This window comes from Palaemon carinicauda, chromosome 30 (genome assembly GCF_036898095.1).
Source record: "Palaemon carinicauda isolate YSFRI2023 chromosome 30, ASM3689809v2, whole genome shotgun sequence".
Taxonomy (NCBI): domain Eukaryota; kingdom Metazoa; phylum Arthropoda; class Malacostraca; order Decapoda; family Palaemonidae; genus Palaemon; species Palaemon carinicauda.
In genome coordinates this window covers 58,931,190-58,950,196 of record NC_090754.1, presented here as the reverse complement: position 1 = coordinate 58,950,196, position 19,007 = coordinate 58,931,190, and the positions used below count along the sequence as shown (strand labels likewise).

The following is a 19,007-nucleotide window of genomic DNA, read 5'->3' as shown; positions in this document are numbered from 1 at the left end:
AGAAGAGAATTTGAATTGTCTTGAAAAAAGTGGGTTGCTTTTGTTGAAGCAAAAGGACCAAAAGAAATTTCTATAGACTTCTCTCTGTCCTTCTTTATCCACCTTCATAATCAAGGTCTGGGTGCCAACACGATAACTACGTTCAAGTCAGGCCTGACTAGACCTCTTCTATACACCTTTCAAGTGGATCTGACGAACGAAATCTTTAACAAGATCCCGAAGGTATGCGCTAGACTTAGGCCTGCAGCTCCTCCGAAACCCATTTCATGGTCTTTGGACAAGGTCCTATGTTATGTTTCATCTGTAAAAAATGAAGACTGTTCTCTCAAGGATCTAACCCAAAAGGTTATTTTCCTTTTAGCTATAGCCACTTGGGTTAGAGTTAGTGAAATAGTAGCCCTATCAAGAAATGAGGGCCACATTCAGTTCACAGAAGTGGGAGAACTGAATCTCTTTCCTGATCCAGCTTTTCTCGCCCAGAACGAGCTACCCACTAAAAGATGGGGTCCCTGGAGAATCTCCCCACTGAAGGAAGACCCTAATAGCGGACCCTAATAGTACACCCTCAGAGCATGATTCGAGAAAAAATGCTTCATAACTGATCTTTTTTCAGTATATGAACTTTGAGTGTCTTCGCTCATATACTGGAAGGAAATCATCCACAGTGTTCTACAAACAGTACGCAAAGCAAGTCCACGAACTGAAGCATTATGTGGTGGTGGCAGGTAGTGTATTAAAACCTGTTGTCTAGTGCTGCAATGAACAATTAGTTGATTGGGACTATCAATTATGGTGAAAAGGTATTGACACTTCCACAGCAATACCTTCTAAGTGGGTGTCACTATGGTGACACTAAGACTTCAAAATCTCAGGTGTGGAATTATACAGATAACACTTGTGGCGTATGTACATAGTACAGTGTTAATAGTATACAAAATTTACAGATATTATATTAGGATAATTTATCAAAATTTTCTATTTTAGAGTGGCACTCATCATTTCTTCCCTTTCAGGGAGGATTATATTTTCTGTACACGTTGCACGTATATTTCCTATAACATGTTGCATTCGTTACACTCATTATTCCATTTGGTCATTTATTGGCATTGGATATCTATTAGAGTGTAATTGCGTCATATTTCACACTGCAATTAGCATATTAAAAATGACAGAGTTCGCTTACTTATTTATTTAAGTAAACCTCATGTTATTGTAGGCTTACAAACAATGGATATAGTTGACACTTAATTTTCTGATAATATGTACAAACCATCTAGTGGATACTTATGTTTGTTCATACAATATATGAAAACCTTGAGGCCTCTTTTCTACCGTCGAGTATGACTCTTCCCTGTAGGGGGCTGGAAGCACTTACATTGTCAATGATTAGTGGTAATGACGGATAACGGTAACGTCATTTGTCTCAGTGGTCAGCATGACCATAGAAAAGTTGTCCCAAGGTTAAGGCACCTATGAAAATCTACAGATACAGTACTTTCTAGTAATTCTCTGGCAAACTTCCATCAGGACGACATAGCTTGAACCCAAAAAAAAGTTTCTGAGCGAAGCAAAAATATATTTTTGGGTGAGATGGCCATCTCATCCTGATACACCCGCTCTCCTTTTCTACAGAAAAGGCCTTGACAGGATGCCTTCCAAAACTACTATATCTGTAGCACCGTGCTCAATGCTACAAGTAATAACCGCCATCTTGGATATGGCACCATCTAAATACTAAGGAGTAGTATGAGAGATATGTCAACCTTGATAACGGATTCCGTTCTATTTTTGTCACTCTTCCCCCTCGAGGTGAAAACGCTATTCGGAAAGATTGCTATGTGTCGTATGAAGATATTCGTTCCCTGATTTATGCGATATCCTTAAGAGAAATTTTAAGGATATGCATACCAGGAGTTAGCAATCTGGAGACCGAAAGGTAAATTCTCTGGTAATATCACTGTAGTAAAATATCCATTAGGAAGTAACTAATAAGAACATTCCATCAGGATAACATGGCTATCTCACCAAAAATAGATTTTTCGCTTTGCTCAAAATCCGTTTTATATATATATATATATATATATATATATATATATATATATATATATATATATATATATATATATATATATATATATATTGTAGCGCAACTGCAGGGGCTTGCACCTGCCCAATCAGAATAAGACCATTGACACCTCAACCAACCATACGAACGAGGCATGTAACGTCACGACGTTGAAGTCGTTACAGACATTTCATTCTGCAAATGAAATAATTACAATAACATTTTTATCCCACTTTTACAAAGAAAGTGTCAACAGACCGAAATTAATATTAAATTACACTTATATTACGACTTACAAAAAACAATAATAAGTATATTACAACAAAACCAATCAAAACAGAAATAACAAATTTGAATTTGAATTGACCAGTAAATTACAAATGGAATGAATTAATTTATACAGTTACTTACTCCAAGTTATTTAGTTGGAGGGCGCAGTCTTATTCTAAATTATTAATGGCGATCTCCAAAAGAGAACCGCCCAGCTCCAGTCTTCAAGATCAAGTGTAAAACAATAATTCTTTACCCAGATTTTCACTTGTTAAAGAATTCGTCCAGTACCTAGTTCGGCAACTAAACGACCCCAAATTTTATAATTGGCTAGTTCAATAATGGAAGTAGCGGACGCGATTCGTGTCTGTTTACACTCCGGAGCTTTATCTCGGGTTAATTTTTGGCTCTGTTATAAATTATACACGTTTTTTAATGAATATTCAAAATTCACTTTTGAACCTCTCTTGTAACAAATTTTACATCCTAGAATTATAGATAAAACTTGATATCATTTGATAAATAAGCAAGAAACAGGAATTTGAAATTATTTTTTTTTCTTTTCACATTTTTTACTTTTTTTTTTTTTTTTTTACTTTTTTTACATAATAAGAACAAGAAACAAAATGACAACATATATAGAAAAAATACTCATTTAAATGAAATTGCACTTTTTGTGTCAAAATTTTACGTTATATGTAACTGAAAATCACATATGTTACTGTAAATGTTTACAAATCAGTACGTTCATTGTTCCTTAAAATGACAACCAAATCTCTGACCGACTTAGTGACAAACTTAGATTTTTCATCAGACTTGTACCGCACCGATACCGAACGTGTTATATTATCAGACGACTTGTTTTCAGAAACAACAACACCCCAATGCCACTGGTTACGCACAGGATTAGTATCTCTGATTATTACGATATCATTTATCTCTACTCCCCGGTTGGAATCTGACCACTTTTCTCTGGGAAGAAGAGCTGGAAAAATTTGATCATACCACATTTTCCACCAATGATTTAAAAAGAGTTCATTCAGTGCGAGTATTTTTGTGTACTCTATTTGCTCAGGTGTTTTAGCCAACTCGAAATCTAAAAGTTCACTGATATCACCGTTTGATCTACCCAAAATAAGGTCATTTGGACGTAGTAATCTTACAGCGTCCAATTTGGCAACATTATTTCGATGAACACCTAAAGGCCTATCATTTATCATATCAGCAACACTGTACATTAGTCTCTGCAAACGCAACTTAGTAAACTCAGGTTTTCTCGAAGCAGTGACAGCTTCTAAAGTGTTCTTCACAGTTCTGATCATCCTCTCAGCTTGTCCGACTGACGAATGAGCTCCAGATGGTACGAAGTGCCAGGTTGTTGTTTCGGGATTTGTCTGAATCTTTGCCATCTTGGTATGGTTCCAAAGGCTCTCCATGACGTTTGCAGCACCACGGATTTGCGAACCAAGATCTGCAGTCACAGACGTGGGTTTTCCGCGGATTCTAGTGAAAGCATCGAAACCTGCAAGGAAGCAGTTGGTATCGTAACCTTCAAGAACCTCTATGTGGGCCGCACCAGATGAACGACACACAATAACCAGAATCCAAGCTTTACCAGAATTTACCCGGTAATTTCTCGTCTCGCGACGATCTGCGATGGTATTGAACGGACCAGCTATGTCAATGACCACATGTTCGAATACTGGCGATCGCACGAGTTGTTCCACCTTACGAGGAGCGATCTCTACTTGGGCGATCTTCTTCCGTAGAAAGCGACAATATGGGCACTGCGACACAACTTTGCTGACGAACCGTTTACCGTTGAGGATCCAGAACTGCTCACGTACTAGGGCAAGAGTAGTATCCACACCAGAGTGCTGCGGTTGGTGACAGTTACGCACCAAGATCTCTGCAAAGGGTTCAGAGCATGGTATAATCGCAGGTGGGTTTGATATAGCAGCACCAGTACGACCTAGTGCTCTCCACACACCGTCGGCGTCCAGTATTGGGTTCAGTGACTTTAGCTTACGTTCCACATCTGACGGTAGCGATTGCTGAGCCTGTTGAATAAGAAACAAGTTTGATATTACTAACTCACGCTTGGTAGGCACAAATATATCATATTCAGCAAACCATCTCGAACGTTCTGCTTTCGTCATACTACTGATGGCAACTGGAGTAGTCTTCACTGCTCTCTTCAGTCGATCTCTGAAAAATTGTGAAGCTCTTTCCATAAATCTTATGATTCTAGAGATGCGACGTTTAATCTTCATCAGGCTGTCATTTTTGTCGACCGTTATGTTAAATGTTTTTAGGATATCAAGAATAACTGAATAATCTTCATTTGTTCCACCATCAATCTGGACACATAGTGACTTGCATCTTCCAATGGTCATCCGTGGATCTTTTATTCTTATGTCCAGATCTTCTTTCTTTGCATGAACTTCATTTGCATGTTTGATTGGCCATTCGTTGATGTCCTTCTTCATGAAGTCTGGACCTTTTTGCCATCTGGAATCCTTTCCCATTTCAGATGGGTTAAGACCGCGTGACGCATCATCGGCAACGTTGTTTCCAGAGTCCACATGGTACCAATCGCGAATATCAGTTTGTATTTCACTGATACGGCTGGCTGTCCACATGTTGTACTTGTAGGGCTCATGACGCAGTTGTTCCAGAACTATGGTGCTGTCAGTTAGCAACATTACCCTTTCAAAAATGAAGCTTGATTTCTTGACGATAGTGTGTTGCATTCTGGCACCCAGCAGACATCCAAGTAACTCACCACGGGGGATAGTTAACGTCGGAATTTGTGGCCAAGGTTTTGCCTTTGACATGGTAAGAACAGATGCTCGCTCGCCATTTTCCAACTTCCAGTTGTAGTACGCGACACATCCATAGGCAGTCTGAGAACTATCACAAAAAATTACTAGAGTGGGTTTGTCAACTGCAGTTTCCGGTGTAAGACACCGAACAAACCTGACTTCTTTTAGACCGTAGATCGAACGAATCACTTCTTTACACCGACTGCGGGTTGTAGGTAGGTCATCATTACCATCTAGGATCGGATCGTCCCATTCCTGTTTGAGGCGGAATATTTGACCAAGTTCATGCTTCAGGCAGATGGTAACCGGAGTTGCAAGTCCCGTCGGATCATAGATGGTTGCTATGATCTGTAGATAATTTCTTCGACTGAAAGTGTCAGGGAAGGCATCATCAAAGTTTTCTAAACTGATATCTTCCTCTGATCTAATGCCTCTCCTTTTCTTTGAGAAGTTAATTCTACCTGAAATGGAAATTTCATCGTTGGCAGAGTGATATATTATACCCAGGATTCTTTCCTGCTCTGGTGTTCGTTGCACATTGTCAGGTACATCCGGGCACTTCTTTATGTGGGCATCAATATCACTTTCACTTCCACCGATCATGAAATGCTTTATGATGAAGGATGCCTCACTGAGGACAATGTTGAGTTCCTTAGCAAGTTGTAATGCCGTGGAAACATCATCAACACTTGTTGTACCATCATCAACATACAAGTTCGATTTTACGAATTCATATACCTGTGGGTACTTGTCCTTGAATTTCTCAGCTATGATGAGCATTGCTACACTGCATATACCACCTGCCGGAGTAGTTCCCCAGGAGTTTCGAAGTAATCGCAGCGTCTTGACTTCTTTTTCCTTGTCCAGTTGATTCCACAAAAGGCGGTGCAGATGAGATTCTTCAGTCTCAAGGCGAACAGTGAAGTATGCTTTACTAATGTCCATTGCAACTGGTATTTTTCTTTCTTGGAACCTCAACAGCAGGGTTGGAATTGGTGGAATCAAATTTGGTGGTGGTTCCCACAAGGAGTTGATAGCCTTGCCTTTAAATGGAACACTTGCATCAAATATGATTCTGAGTGGGGTTGAGGAACTATGCTCATTAAAGTGTGCGAAATGACAGATGTAGTAGACTTTGCCACCATCAGATTTCCACTGCGCATCCTCCTCAGCTGTAACCTCTGTCATGTAGCCGTCGTTGATCAACTTTTCAAATTCGTCTACATACCAGTTCTTTAAAGCTTCGTTTCTGGACATGGTACGTGTTAACGAATTTAGGCGTTTGAGGGCAATAGGTCGATTGTCCGACAAGGTACGGAAGCTTTCCCTCCATGGTAACCTGCAAACAAATATCTTCTGTTCAGGGTCGTAGGTGAGACAACTCTTGTATGTCTGTACTCTTCGCTCCTCTTCTGAGTTTATGCCAACCGCGTCGCACCGATGACAAACCGGACCATCCTCTACTTCACACATACGATCAAACACAGTCTCAGCACTGGTCTTTATTGAAAGAACCGAATGTCCACCACTTTCTGCAACCTGCTGCACGGAGCCATTGCTCCGGGCTTTATCTGTGGAAACTTCACCTTTCGGCCGTTCAACATGACTTACTGCAACTGATGACGTTGACTGCAGAAGAACAGCAGAAATCTTTCTGTTGAGAAGCTCTGACAGCATCACACTTGGTTCATGAGAATTGGCGGCAAAAAATGTCTCGTGAGAACCATGTAGAATGAACCCGAAGTTAGTCTCAGCTAAAACAAGGTTTTCTCTTGTCTTCACCGTTCGCGGAAATATGCTGGCATAATTATCTCCGATGAGCAACTCGATGTCACCATGAACAGGCTCTAAAAGTTCTGATGGATCGACATTATCTTTGAACATGTCAGCAGCTGCATGATAACTGCCTCCATCAAGTTCACCGATGTAATCGACACCTATGCAATCAACTGCAGTCACGAAGTTACCTTCTGCATCGTAGAGTGGGATGCTGTACAGATCAGCCGGTCCCCAATCTTGTGGCTGGCTCTCCCCAGCAGTCCTCATCATCAAGTTCTTGATTCTGGATACTGGTTTGATACAAGCTTCCCTTGCCACCGAGTTCAGAATCTGTGAGACAGTAGCTCCCAAATCATAAAGAACTGAAACCTTGAAAAGATTGCATTTCCTTTTCATGAAGGCTGTATGACTAGGTCTCATTGTGTTCTGGCCTAGATGATGACGGAGTTTCTCACAATCAACAGGACCATAAACCATGCTTGACGCAGCTAGGCAAGCAGCATGCAATAGAGTATGATGATTGTCTGGCGTCTTGCAATTAACCTCCTGACAAACATGCTTATTTCTGCACTGATCTGAAGGGTGAGAACCAAAGCACTTTTCACACCGGTTATGTTCCTTCAAGGTTTCTTTCTTTTTTATGGACGAAAGACCTAGGAACACTCTGCATTCAGACGTTTGGTGATCAGCCATAGAATGAAAAATACACGATTGAACGGAAGATGGGGAATTTTTTGGCTTCCCTGGTTTCGATTCCTTCCAACCGTTACCCTTTTTGGGCGTTCCATTCTTGCCAGGCTTGGCACCTTTCGAACCGCTGTTATCAGTGTTTCTGTCCTTACTGCTAACCTGATAATTCTTAACGACCATCGTCGGCTCTTCTCTGAAAATGTAGCTAGAATGAGCTTCTGCTCGCAATTTAGCTGTTTCTTCGATTGAGGCTGCCGTGTCGGCCATTTCTAAGAGTAGATCGAAGGAGGCTTCAGCATCAAGGTCATCTGCCAGAATTTTTCTGTCGATTCTCCTGCGCAGTTCTACTGGAATTTTTTCCATTACGATAGAAAATGCCGACTCACCTAATGCAGACGTTCGGTTTACTGATCTCAGGTCCTCTTTAGCGACAGTAAGTTCCGTTACCAACCGACGAAGACCATCTGCATCAGACTCACTTCTGACAGGCCTAATGTCATGGACGTCCTTGAGGACTGCGTCACGGATGGTGTTTCCTCTTCCATAAATGCAATCTAATGCTGACCATGCTTCATCCAAGCTCGATTTCGACTGAACAATGAGGCCTTCTCTCGAATTTTCTCGCAATGCTTCTCTCAGTCTCAAAAGTGCCATCTCCCCAGACATCTGGCTCTGAACTAATAGCTCGAAATTTTTCTTGAATCTTTTATACGATCGAACTTCACCATCCCACGTCGGACAAGAAAGTTTCTTCAATTGGACGAATGACGAATTAGATTTGCTGACCTCATTAGCATGCTTAGGAATGTCCTCTTTCACCGATAGCTTTTCCATTTGTTCATTTATCTGCGTCCTCAGCTTGTGGAAGGTAACACTCGCATCACGCAATGTTTTCAAAGTATTGTCACAAGTCAGATTGCCTACGGACACACTTTTCAAATCACTATATGATTCACGAAGAGAGTTCAATGATAACCTTAGATCATCAACAGTGGCGTTCTCTGCATCTGCTAAGATGGTCTCGGCGTCCAAACTTTCAATATTCCAGGTCTCAAAGGCAATGTCAAATTTCTTCTGAGTCAAAGATTTCACTTTCCTGGAAGGCATGTTTACGAGATTGAACAGTAAACAGCAGTACAAAACTCAAACGATGAATTCAAAGACCCAATTATGAGAAATGGAACACAAGAAGTATTACTTCAAAACACCAACTTTGGGTCGATAACTGATAATAGCCACTTTTCTAGACGACGAGTCATTGACGGAACCAACTACTTAGGCATTCAAACAATCAGCTTTCGCTAACTAAACTCGTTGACACTTTTGTTTGCTGTTGTTGACATTTAAGTAATTTATGAACGAGTTGACCTTGAGGACAATTTACATACCACAAGGCACAAATTGGAGCGAACTTACTTTAAAGTTTCCTCGATTCCGCAGAGCATTGGAAATGAAATGTAGCGCAACTGCAGGGGCTTGCACCTGCCCAATCAGAATAAGACCATTGACACCTCAACCAACCATACGAACGAGGCATGTAACGTCACGACGTTGAAGTCGTTACAGACATTTCATTCTGCAAATGAAATAATTACAATAACATTTTTATCCCACTTTTACAAAGAAAGTGTCAACAGACCGAAATTAATATTAAATTACACTTATATTACGACTTACAAAAAACAATAATAAGTATATTACAACAAAACCAATCAAAACAGAAATAACAAATTTGAATTTGAATTGACCAGTAAATTACAAATGGAATGAATTAATTTATACAGTTACTTACTCCAAGTTATTTAGTTGGAGGGCGCAGTCTTATTCTAAATTATTAATGGCGATCTCCAAAAGAGAACCGCCCAGCTCCAGTCTTCAAGATCAAGTGTAAAACAATAATTCTTTACCCAGATTTTCACTTGTTAAAGAATTCGTCCAGTACCTAGTTCGGCAACTAAACGACCCCAAATTTTATAATTGGCTAGTTCAATAATGGAAGTAGCGGACGCGATTCGTGTCTGTTTACATATATATATATATATATATATATATATATATATATATATATATATATATATATATATATATATATATATATATATATATATATATATATATATATATACACACAAACGCATGCTTCTTTACAGAGTAAAGTCAATTTTAATATTCCTCATATGCATAGTACGCTTGTACTGATAAGATGACATTTGAACCTAAGCAGGGAATTAACTGCTGTCATAAAAGGTCTCTCTCTCTCTCTCTCTCTCTCTCTCTCTCTCTCTCTCTCTCTCTCTCTCTCTCTCTCTCTCTCTCTCTCTCTCTCTCATAAGTGAATATATATATATATATATATATATATATATATATATATATATATATATATATATATATATATATATATATATATATATATATATATATATATATATATATATATGAGTATACAAATGCATGCTTCTTTGCAGAGTAAAGTCAATTTGAATATTCCTCGTATGCATAGTACGCATGTACTGATAAGATGACATTTGAACCTAAGCAGGGAATTAACTGCTGTCATAAAAGGTCTCTCTCTCTCTCTCTCTCTCTCTCTCTCTCTCTCTCTCTCTCTCTCTCTCTCTCTCTCTCTCTCTCTCTCTCTCTATAAGTGAATATATATATATATATATATATATATATATATATATATATATATATATATATATATATATATATATATATATATATATATATATATACATATATATATATATATATATATATATATATATATATATATATATATATATATGTATATATATATATATATATATATATATATATATATATATATATATATATATATATATATATATATATATATATGTGTGTGTATATATATACAACCTTGTTTGCAATTTGGTTTTCATAAAGGCCCTGGAGCATGTGATACCCTTCTTACAATCTCCAAATCTGTAGAGAAGTCCCTTGATTGTTGTCAGGAAGTTCGTATGATTGGCCTTGATTTTAGTGCTGCCTTTGACTGTTTTAATCATGAGGCCCTTGTTTTCAAACTAAAACCGTTGGGAGTGGGTGGGATGTTTCTTAGCCTTATTATTATTATTGTTTTTTTTTTTTTAGATATTAGATCTCAAAAAAATTGTTGTTAATATGCACCATAGTGAGTATAGGAATTTGATATTCGTGTTCCACAAGGTAGTGTTCTTGGCCCATTACTTTTCATACTATATACACGTGACATGTGTTACTGTCATTAGAACACCTAGTTATATCTGAGTCTTGAAACAATACTAAAATACATTCCACCAAGGTGGACGAGGTACTTCCCACTCTACTGGGTAGATGTAAACAATCACAACAACTGCAGCCTCAGATTCAAGCACATGAAATGTGACTTACTTGTCATGGATTTCTTCATGTATATCTAATGGATTAAGTCCCCAAAATTGTGGTAAGATACGTTAATTTGCTTATAGTATGTATTTTTGTACCTTTTTGATATTATGTTTTATATGTTTTTATTTGTACCTTTGATATAGCCAATGGCATCCTACCAGTTTTGTAGGCATTAGCCTAAAAGTGTTTTCTTTTGTTTTCAGTTATACTCAATTAATGGCTCATGGTTTATATAATAAACTACATAAAGGACCATGGAATGTTATTATACCCAAATTTGAGAATCAACACTGAACGGGGCTAAAATCAATTAATAAATACAGAGCCACGTACTGTTCACAAGAACAAGATAACACAATTGGGTTAAGGATTGATGAACCCAAGAATAGGAGCCGAACCTAACCAAGGAAATGTGGAAAATCTACGAATCAAGACAAAATGGAGCTTAATGAACAAGAGAAACATGAAGATCAACATTTAGGCCAAGATGAAGAGCAAGACTTGCATTCATTGAAACCTAGGCCTAGGCCTATATCACCTAGTATGGGTAAACGAGTGAGATTGCAATCAGAAAAAGGTAAGATGTATAATTTTGATCTTCTGGTTGATGAATTCAAAAAACAAAAGAGATTGTTAGGCAAGATAAATAAGGAAGCAGATTTGGCACTTTCTAAAAATGATTGTAATGTAGGCCTACTACAGGATGTTGCAAATAGGCTTCAAATAGAATTAAAGAATATTGACTTAACTCTCTCCAAAGTGAAAGAATCAGAAATACCATATGTTGATATTGTACGGAGTTTAGAGTATAATTACCAGGAAATATGCTTTGAAAGTCACACTAGGTTAACAATATTAAAAGAAAAAATGAAACATGAACAAGAAGATAAAATGTCAAATGTCTCTCAAAGGTCAAAGTCTTCATCTAGTAGGTCGCGTCATACAAGTGGAAGTAAATCTTCACGTGTTTCTAGTACTAAGAGAATAGAACTAAGCACAAAACTGGCTAGGTTAGGCACAGAAAGAAAGTACCATGACATAATGGAGAAGGCTAGAGCAGATTTAAAGAAATTAGAAATTGACAAAGAAATTGAAGCCACTAATGCTGAGATATGTGCAGTTAATAAAATTTTAGAGGAAGAAAATGAAACTGATCCACAGTCATGCTTGAGTTTTCCGTTAGGTGAAAATAAGCAACCCACTGAAGGTCTCTTGCACAGATATCTTGAAGATAGTAGAGTTGTAAATTATTCATTGTCAGGTTCCAGTGTACAAAAGTCCCTTTCCTTTGCTGGAGGTTTAGATAGTATAGACAAAGATTTAGACAAAAGGAAGGCAGAAATAAAGGTAACAACTGATCTAAATCCAAATGCTCAGGTGTTTAGATTTCCAACGGATTTCATACAACCAGGGAAACCAAGGCTAGACCATAATTATAATTACCAGCCCATAGGACGCTCACAGCCAAGTAAACTTAGGCTAGGCCAAGAAACAAACCTGAACTCAGATTTCAAAATACCAAATGAGCCTAGGCTAGGTTGTAGTACTATAGATGAGGCATCCCATGAGGTAGTAGGTGAACCTAGGCTAATAGTAGATCCCAAAAATGCCGTCACTTGCAATACACAACCTGATGTTAATAGACCAAGGCTACACGCTCATGAACCCCTGACAGATTTTCATGAACACCCTAACATTATCAATAATGATAACGTACAGTCCAGTCAAGTTTATCAATGGGATATTTTAAAAGGTTTTGCTGATCTTCAAAATCAAAACTTAGAGAAACTAGCTAACTTGTTTGCTGCAAGGCAACGTAAAGACAATTTACCCGCTAAAGAACCAGAGGTATTTTCTGGAGATTTGCTGAAGTACCCTCAATGGAAAGCATCATTTATTACATTAATTGAATATAAAACAGATGATGCTGCTGAAAGATTGTACTACTTAGGTAAATATACGGATGGTCAAGCTAAAACTGCCATTGATAATCTTATTTCTTTTGGGACCCAAGAGGCTTACGACAAAGCTTGGAAGATACTTCATGATAGGTTTGGAAATAAATTTATTGTTGCTGATGCCTTTAGAAGCAAGCTTGAAGGTTGGCCTAAGATTACAATTAATGATGGTCCAGGTTTGAGGAAATTTTCTGATTTCTTAGAACACTGTAAAACAGCCATGGGAATCATAAAGTACTTAGCAATTCTTAACGATCCTAAAGAAAACAAACTTATGTTACAGAAGTTGCCTGCCCAAATTGCAGAGAGATGGAATTGTATAGTAACTAAAAGAATCACAATTAATGAAGAGGAATATCCATCTTTTGAAGAGTTTACAAGGTTCATAAGTGATGAAGCCAATAAGGCATGTAATCCAACATCATCTTACAGTGCACTTAATAGGAGAGATACAGTATTTACACCTAAAGAAAAACAACCACAAAGTAAGGTTGCAAGGCGTACATCATTTGCTACTAAATTTAATGAAGTTAATAATGTTACAAATGCTGCATCTGATGAAAATAAATCTAAAAATGAAAAACAAACCGAGAGTAAAATGAATGTAGGATTTACATGCTATTACTGTAGACAAAACCATGATATGGAAAAATGCCCAGAGTTCTTAAAACTTGATCTTGCTCAAAGAAACCAATATTTGACAGATAAAAAGATGTGTAGGGGTTGTTTCAAGATTGGTCATTATTCAAGGTATTGTAAAAGACCAAGGAAATGTATTAAATGCAAGAGATGGCACCCAACAATTCTCCACGATGAAAACTTGAATAAAAAACCAAGTTCTGGTGATACCCAACAAGAACAGGCTGTAGCTGTAGCTAATAGAATTAATGTTAACAGATATTTTTCAGCTGATGTTCACTCAATGATTGTACCTGTTTGGTTAAGCCATAGGAATACAAATAATAAGGTCATGGTATATGCAGTATTGGATGATCAGTCAGATGCTTGTTTTATCAAAGAAAGTGTCCTAAGGTATATGAATGTCAATGGCCAAAATTCTGTCATCAAGATAGCGACTATGCTGGGTGAAGAGGCTATAACAAGTACTAAAGTATTTGGTTTATCAGTGAAGGGCATAAATGAAAATAGTACTGTAAATTTACCATGTGTCTACTCTAGAAAAACTATTCCTGCAAGAAGAGCACAAATCCCTAAAAAATGTTCAGCTTTAAGATGGCCTCATCTTAAGAAAATTGCTGGAAGGCTAGTAGAGTATAATCCTGACATTGAGATAGGTCTATTGATAGGCATAAACTGTATAAAAGCTGTCAAACCTTTAGAAATCATTCCTGGGTCTGGAAATGAGCCCTATGGTCAGAGAACAGCTCTTGGATGGGGAATTATTGGTAATATAAATGTCAATGAGAATAATTTAGAAAGTAATGTTGTTGTTAATAGAACAGTAGTTGAAGAAATTGAAATAAATTCCATGATATCAAATAACATTTTTGCAGTACCAACCAAAGTAAAAGAAGTGTATGAGCCTCATCATGTCAGAGAGATGTTTGAATCTGATTTCATAAGTAATGTTAGTGAGGATGAGGTAGCTTTGTCAGTAGAAGAAAGACAGTTTATTGAAATTGTTAGTAATGGTATTAAGATTATTGATGGTAAACAGTTTAAAATTCCATTTCCACTCAAAGGAGGTGGTATTCAGTTTCCAGATAACAAGTTAGTAGTCCAGAAAAGACTATCCAACTTAAAACAAAAGCTTCAGAAGAATGTAACCATGAAAAATGATTACATAAATTTCATGAAGAATATGATTGATAAGGGTTATGCTGAAAGGGTTCCTTTGAATGAAACATGCCTAACTAATGGAAAGGTTTGGTTTGTGCCACATCATGGGGTTTACCATCCCAGAAAGACTGACAAAATCAGAGTAGTATTCGATTGCTCTTTTATGTATAAAAATGTAAGTTTGAATGATTGTTTACTTCAGGGACCAGATTTGTCAAATAGTCTAGCTGGTATTTTGTGTAGATTTAGAAATCATTCTGTTGCATTTACTTGTGATGTAGAAGCAATGTATCACCAAGTTTTAGTAAATGAAGAACACAGGAATCTTTTACGATTTCTGTGGTTTGATAACCATGATTTAGATGGCGACATTGTTCAATATAGGATGACTGTTCATCTATTTGGTGCTAGAAGCTCTCCATCTGTTGCAAACTATGCTTTGAAAGCTGCTGCTGATAGATTTAAGGATAAAACTACTGAAAAGGCAGCAGAGTTCATTAAAGAAGACTTTTATGTGGATGATGGCTTAAAGTCTGTAGCCACAGTGGAGGAAGCCATAAACTTAGCCAAAGACAGTCAGATGATATGTAAAAGGGGTGGTTTCCATTTGCACAAATTTGTTGCCAATAATGCTGAAGTTTTAAAGGCTATGTGTCCTGATGAAGTTGCTCAATCAGTTAAGAATCTTGATTTAACGAAAGATAAATTGCCAGTGGAACGAACATTAGGTATGGAATGGTGTACTGAAACAGATACATTTAATTTTAATGTCAAACCCATTCAAAGGCCTAGTACTAGAAGGAATGTTTTATCCATAGTTAGCTCTATTTTTGATCCTCTAGGCATGATATCACCATTCATTCTTACAGGTAAGAAAGTTTTGCAAACCCTATGTAAACAAGACCTTGGCTGGGATGATCCTATTCCTGAAACTGTAATTACTGAATGGGAAAACTGGTTAAGTCAATTACCCAAATTGAAAGATATTAAAGTTGAGAGATGTTATAAACCAGCCAACATGAATGTCATAGACTATGAATTGCATCATTTTTCTGATGCTAGTGAGAAGGGTTATGGTCAATGCTCATACTTGAGAATGACAGATGCAAATGGACAAGTACATACTAGGTTAGTTATGGCTAAATCAAGAGTGTCTCCCTTGAAAACTTTTACAATACCTAGGTTAGAACTCACTGCTGCATTAGCATCAGTGAAAGTGAGTTATTTCTTAAAAAAGGAGTTGAAGGTCAATATTAGTAAAGAAGTATTTTGGGTAGATAGTACAATTGTTCTTGGATACATAGCTAATCAATGTAAACAGTTTAAGGTTTTTGTTGCAAACAGAGTTGCGCAAATCAGAAATCACACCTTGCCTGAACAATGGAGTTATGTTTCCTCAAGTGATAATCCTGCTGATTTATGTTCAAGAGGCATGTCTGTTCATGATCTGACTAGTAACTATATGTGGTGGCATGGACCTGAATTCTTAAAACATGATAATGCTGATAATGAAACTTTATGTTCATTTGAAGTTACAGATGAAGATCCAGAATTAAAGAAAGTGTCACTGGCAATTAACACTGATGATAATAATTATGCTACCATACTTACCAGACTTAATTACTTCTCAGATTGGACACGTGCCAGAAGGTCATTAGCTTTATGTAATAGGTTTATTGATAAATTGAAACAGAAATCATTATATACTGAGTATGTTCATGTGTCTGTAGAAGAGCTAATTAAGGCAGAAATTACCATTATAAAATTAGTCCAAAGAGAAGCTTTTCAATATGAATATCAGTTGTTAAGTATAAGCAATAACAAATTTGATAAATGTTTAAGGAAATCTAGCAATTTGTACAAGCTTGATCCATTTATTGGTAGTGATGGCTTAATAAGAGTGGGTGGTAGATTAAACAGAAGTAATTTTGATGTCCATGTAAAATATCCTGTGATTTTGCCAAAGAATAGTCATATTACTGAATTGATAATCTGTCACTATCATAATAAAGTACACCATCAAGGTAGAAATTTAACTTTAAACGAAATTAGATCTAGTGGTTACTGGATTATAAGTGGATCATCCTTAGTAGCAAAACATATATCAAAATGTGTAACTTGTAGAAAAATTAGACATGATACTCTTACACAGAAGATGGCCGATTTACCAAAGGATAGGGTAGAAATGTCTTCTCCATTCACTTACAGTGCAGTTGATTATTTTGGTCCATTTATAATTAAGGAAGGTAGAAAAGAGCTCAAAAGGTATGGTGTATTATTTACATGTATGTCAACTAGGGCAATACACATTGAAACTGCCCATTCTCTCAGTACAGACTCTTTCTTAAATGCTTATAGGAGATTTGTTTGTAGAAGAGGCCATTGCGCACAACTGCGTTCAGATCAAGGTAGCAACTTTATTGGTGCAAGAGAAGAGTTTGCAAAGTGCCTCCGAGAAATGAAGGTTGAAAATATTAAAAGTGAATTATTAAAGGACCAATGTGATTTTATAACATTTAAAATGAACCCACCTCATGCAAGTCATATGGGTGGTGTTTGGGAGAGACAAATAAGATCTGTTAGAAATATTTTGAATGTATTGCTATCTAACAATAGTAAAATTTTAGACGATGAATCTTTGAGAACATTCATGACTGAGGCAGAAAATATTGTAAACGGGCGACCATTATCCACAGATAACTTGAATGATCCTTTAAATGTAGAACCTTTGACACCTAATCATTTTCTGACATTGAAGTCTAAGGTAGTCTTACCTCCTCCAGGTAATTTTGTAAAAGAGGACATGTTTTCAAAGAAAAAATGGAGGCGTGTACAATGTCTTCTTAATCAGTTGTGGAAAAGGTGGCAAAGAGAATACTTACAATCGTTACAAATACGCCAAAAGTGGTTAAAGCCTCAAAGGAATGTAGAAATTGATGATATAGTTTTAATCAAAGACTATAATCTACCTCGCAACAAGTGGATGTTAGGCCGGGTATTAGAAACAAACGCAGATGAAGCTGGCCATGTTAAAAAAAAATTAAATTGTTAGTAGCAGATGCTTTTCTTGATGAAAATGGTAAATGCCACAAGACAGCTACAATTCTAGAAAGGCCTATTCATTCAGTTGTAATGTTATTAGAAAGTACAACAGGGAAGTCCCCATCAGGGAGCATTTAAGTCATTATGTACTGTATATTTTTATTTAGTATGGAATGGACTAACCTGTATATTAAGATGTTATTGTTTGTAAAGAATCTCATATTCATTCCCCAATAGTATAGTTATTGTTTAAATTGTTATCACAATTTAGGGGAGCCATTGTTACTGTCATTAGAACACCTAGTTATATCTGAGTCTTGAAACAATACTAAAATACATTCCACCAAGGTGGAAGAGGTACTTCCCACTCTACTGGGTAGATGTAAACAATCACAACAACTGCAGCCTCAGATTCAAGCACATGAAATGTGACTTACTTATCATGGATTTCTTCATGTATATCTAATGGATTAAGTCCCCAAAATTGTGGTAAGATACGTTAATTTGCTTATAGTATGTATTTTTGTACCTTTGTGATATTATGTTTTATGTTTTTATTTGTACCTTTGATATAGCCAATGGCATCCTACCAGTTTTGTAGGCATTAGCCTAAAAGTGTTTTCTTTTGTTTTCAGTTATACTCAATTAATGGCTCATGGTTTATATAATAAACTACATAAAGGACCATGGAATGTTATTACACCCAAATTTGAGAATCAACACTGAACGGGGCTAAAATCAATTAATAAATACAGAGCCACGTACTGTTCACAAGAACAGTTAGTTATACTGGTCCCTTTTCACATCTGAAATGAATGGTCACCCTACATATGATGGCCAGTGTGTACAATATTGTCTCGTATGGTGGCTATAATGTGCAATATTGTGCCTTATGGTGGCCATACTGTGTAGTATTTTGCCTTATGGGGCCTATACTGTGTAGTATTGTGCCTTATGGTTGCCGTACGGTGTAGTATTGAGCCCTATGATGAAAGTCAAGGTTATTAGGTTCTTCATTTGTACTTACGACTGATTTTTATAGTTTTATTTTAATGACTTAATATGAAATCAGTAAAAATTTAGTGATTATTGTTGGAATGTATACATTATATTATGTGTTGGTAACTTATTAGTTATCTGAATGGCAAAACATGTAGGCAGGCATTTTATATGGAAATGCGC

The 19,007-nt window shown here is 36.8% G+C and overlaps 1 protein-coding gene across 1 annotated transcript; it reads left to right on the top strand.

Moving 5' to 3' along the window:
* The first annotated feature begins 14,772 nt into the window (after positions 1-14,772).
* LOC137623568 (uncharacterized) lies at positions 14,773-17,835 on the top strand. Its single transcript, XM_068354398.1, has one exon. It carries the CDS (start codon positions 14,773-14,775, stop codon positions 17,833-17,835), a length of 3,063 nt encoding a protein of 1,020 aa, XP_068210499.1.
* Positions 17,836-19,007: the final 1,172 nt, after the last annotated feature.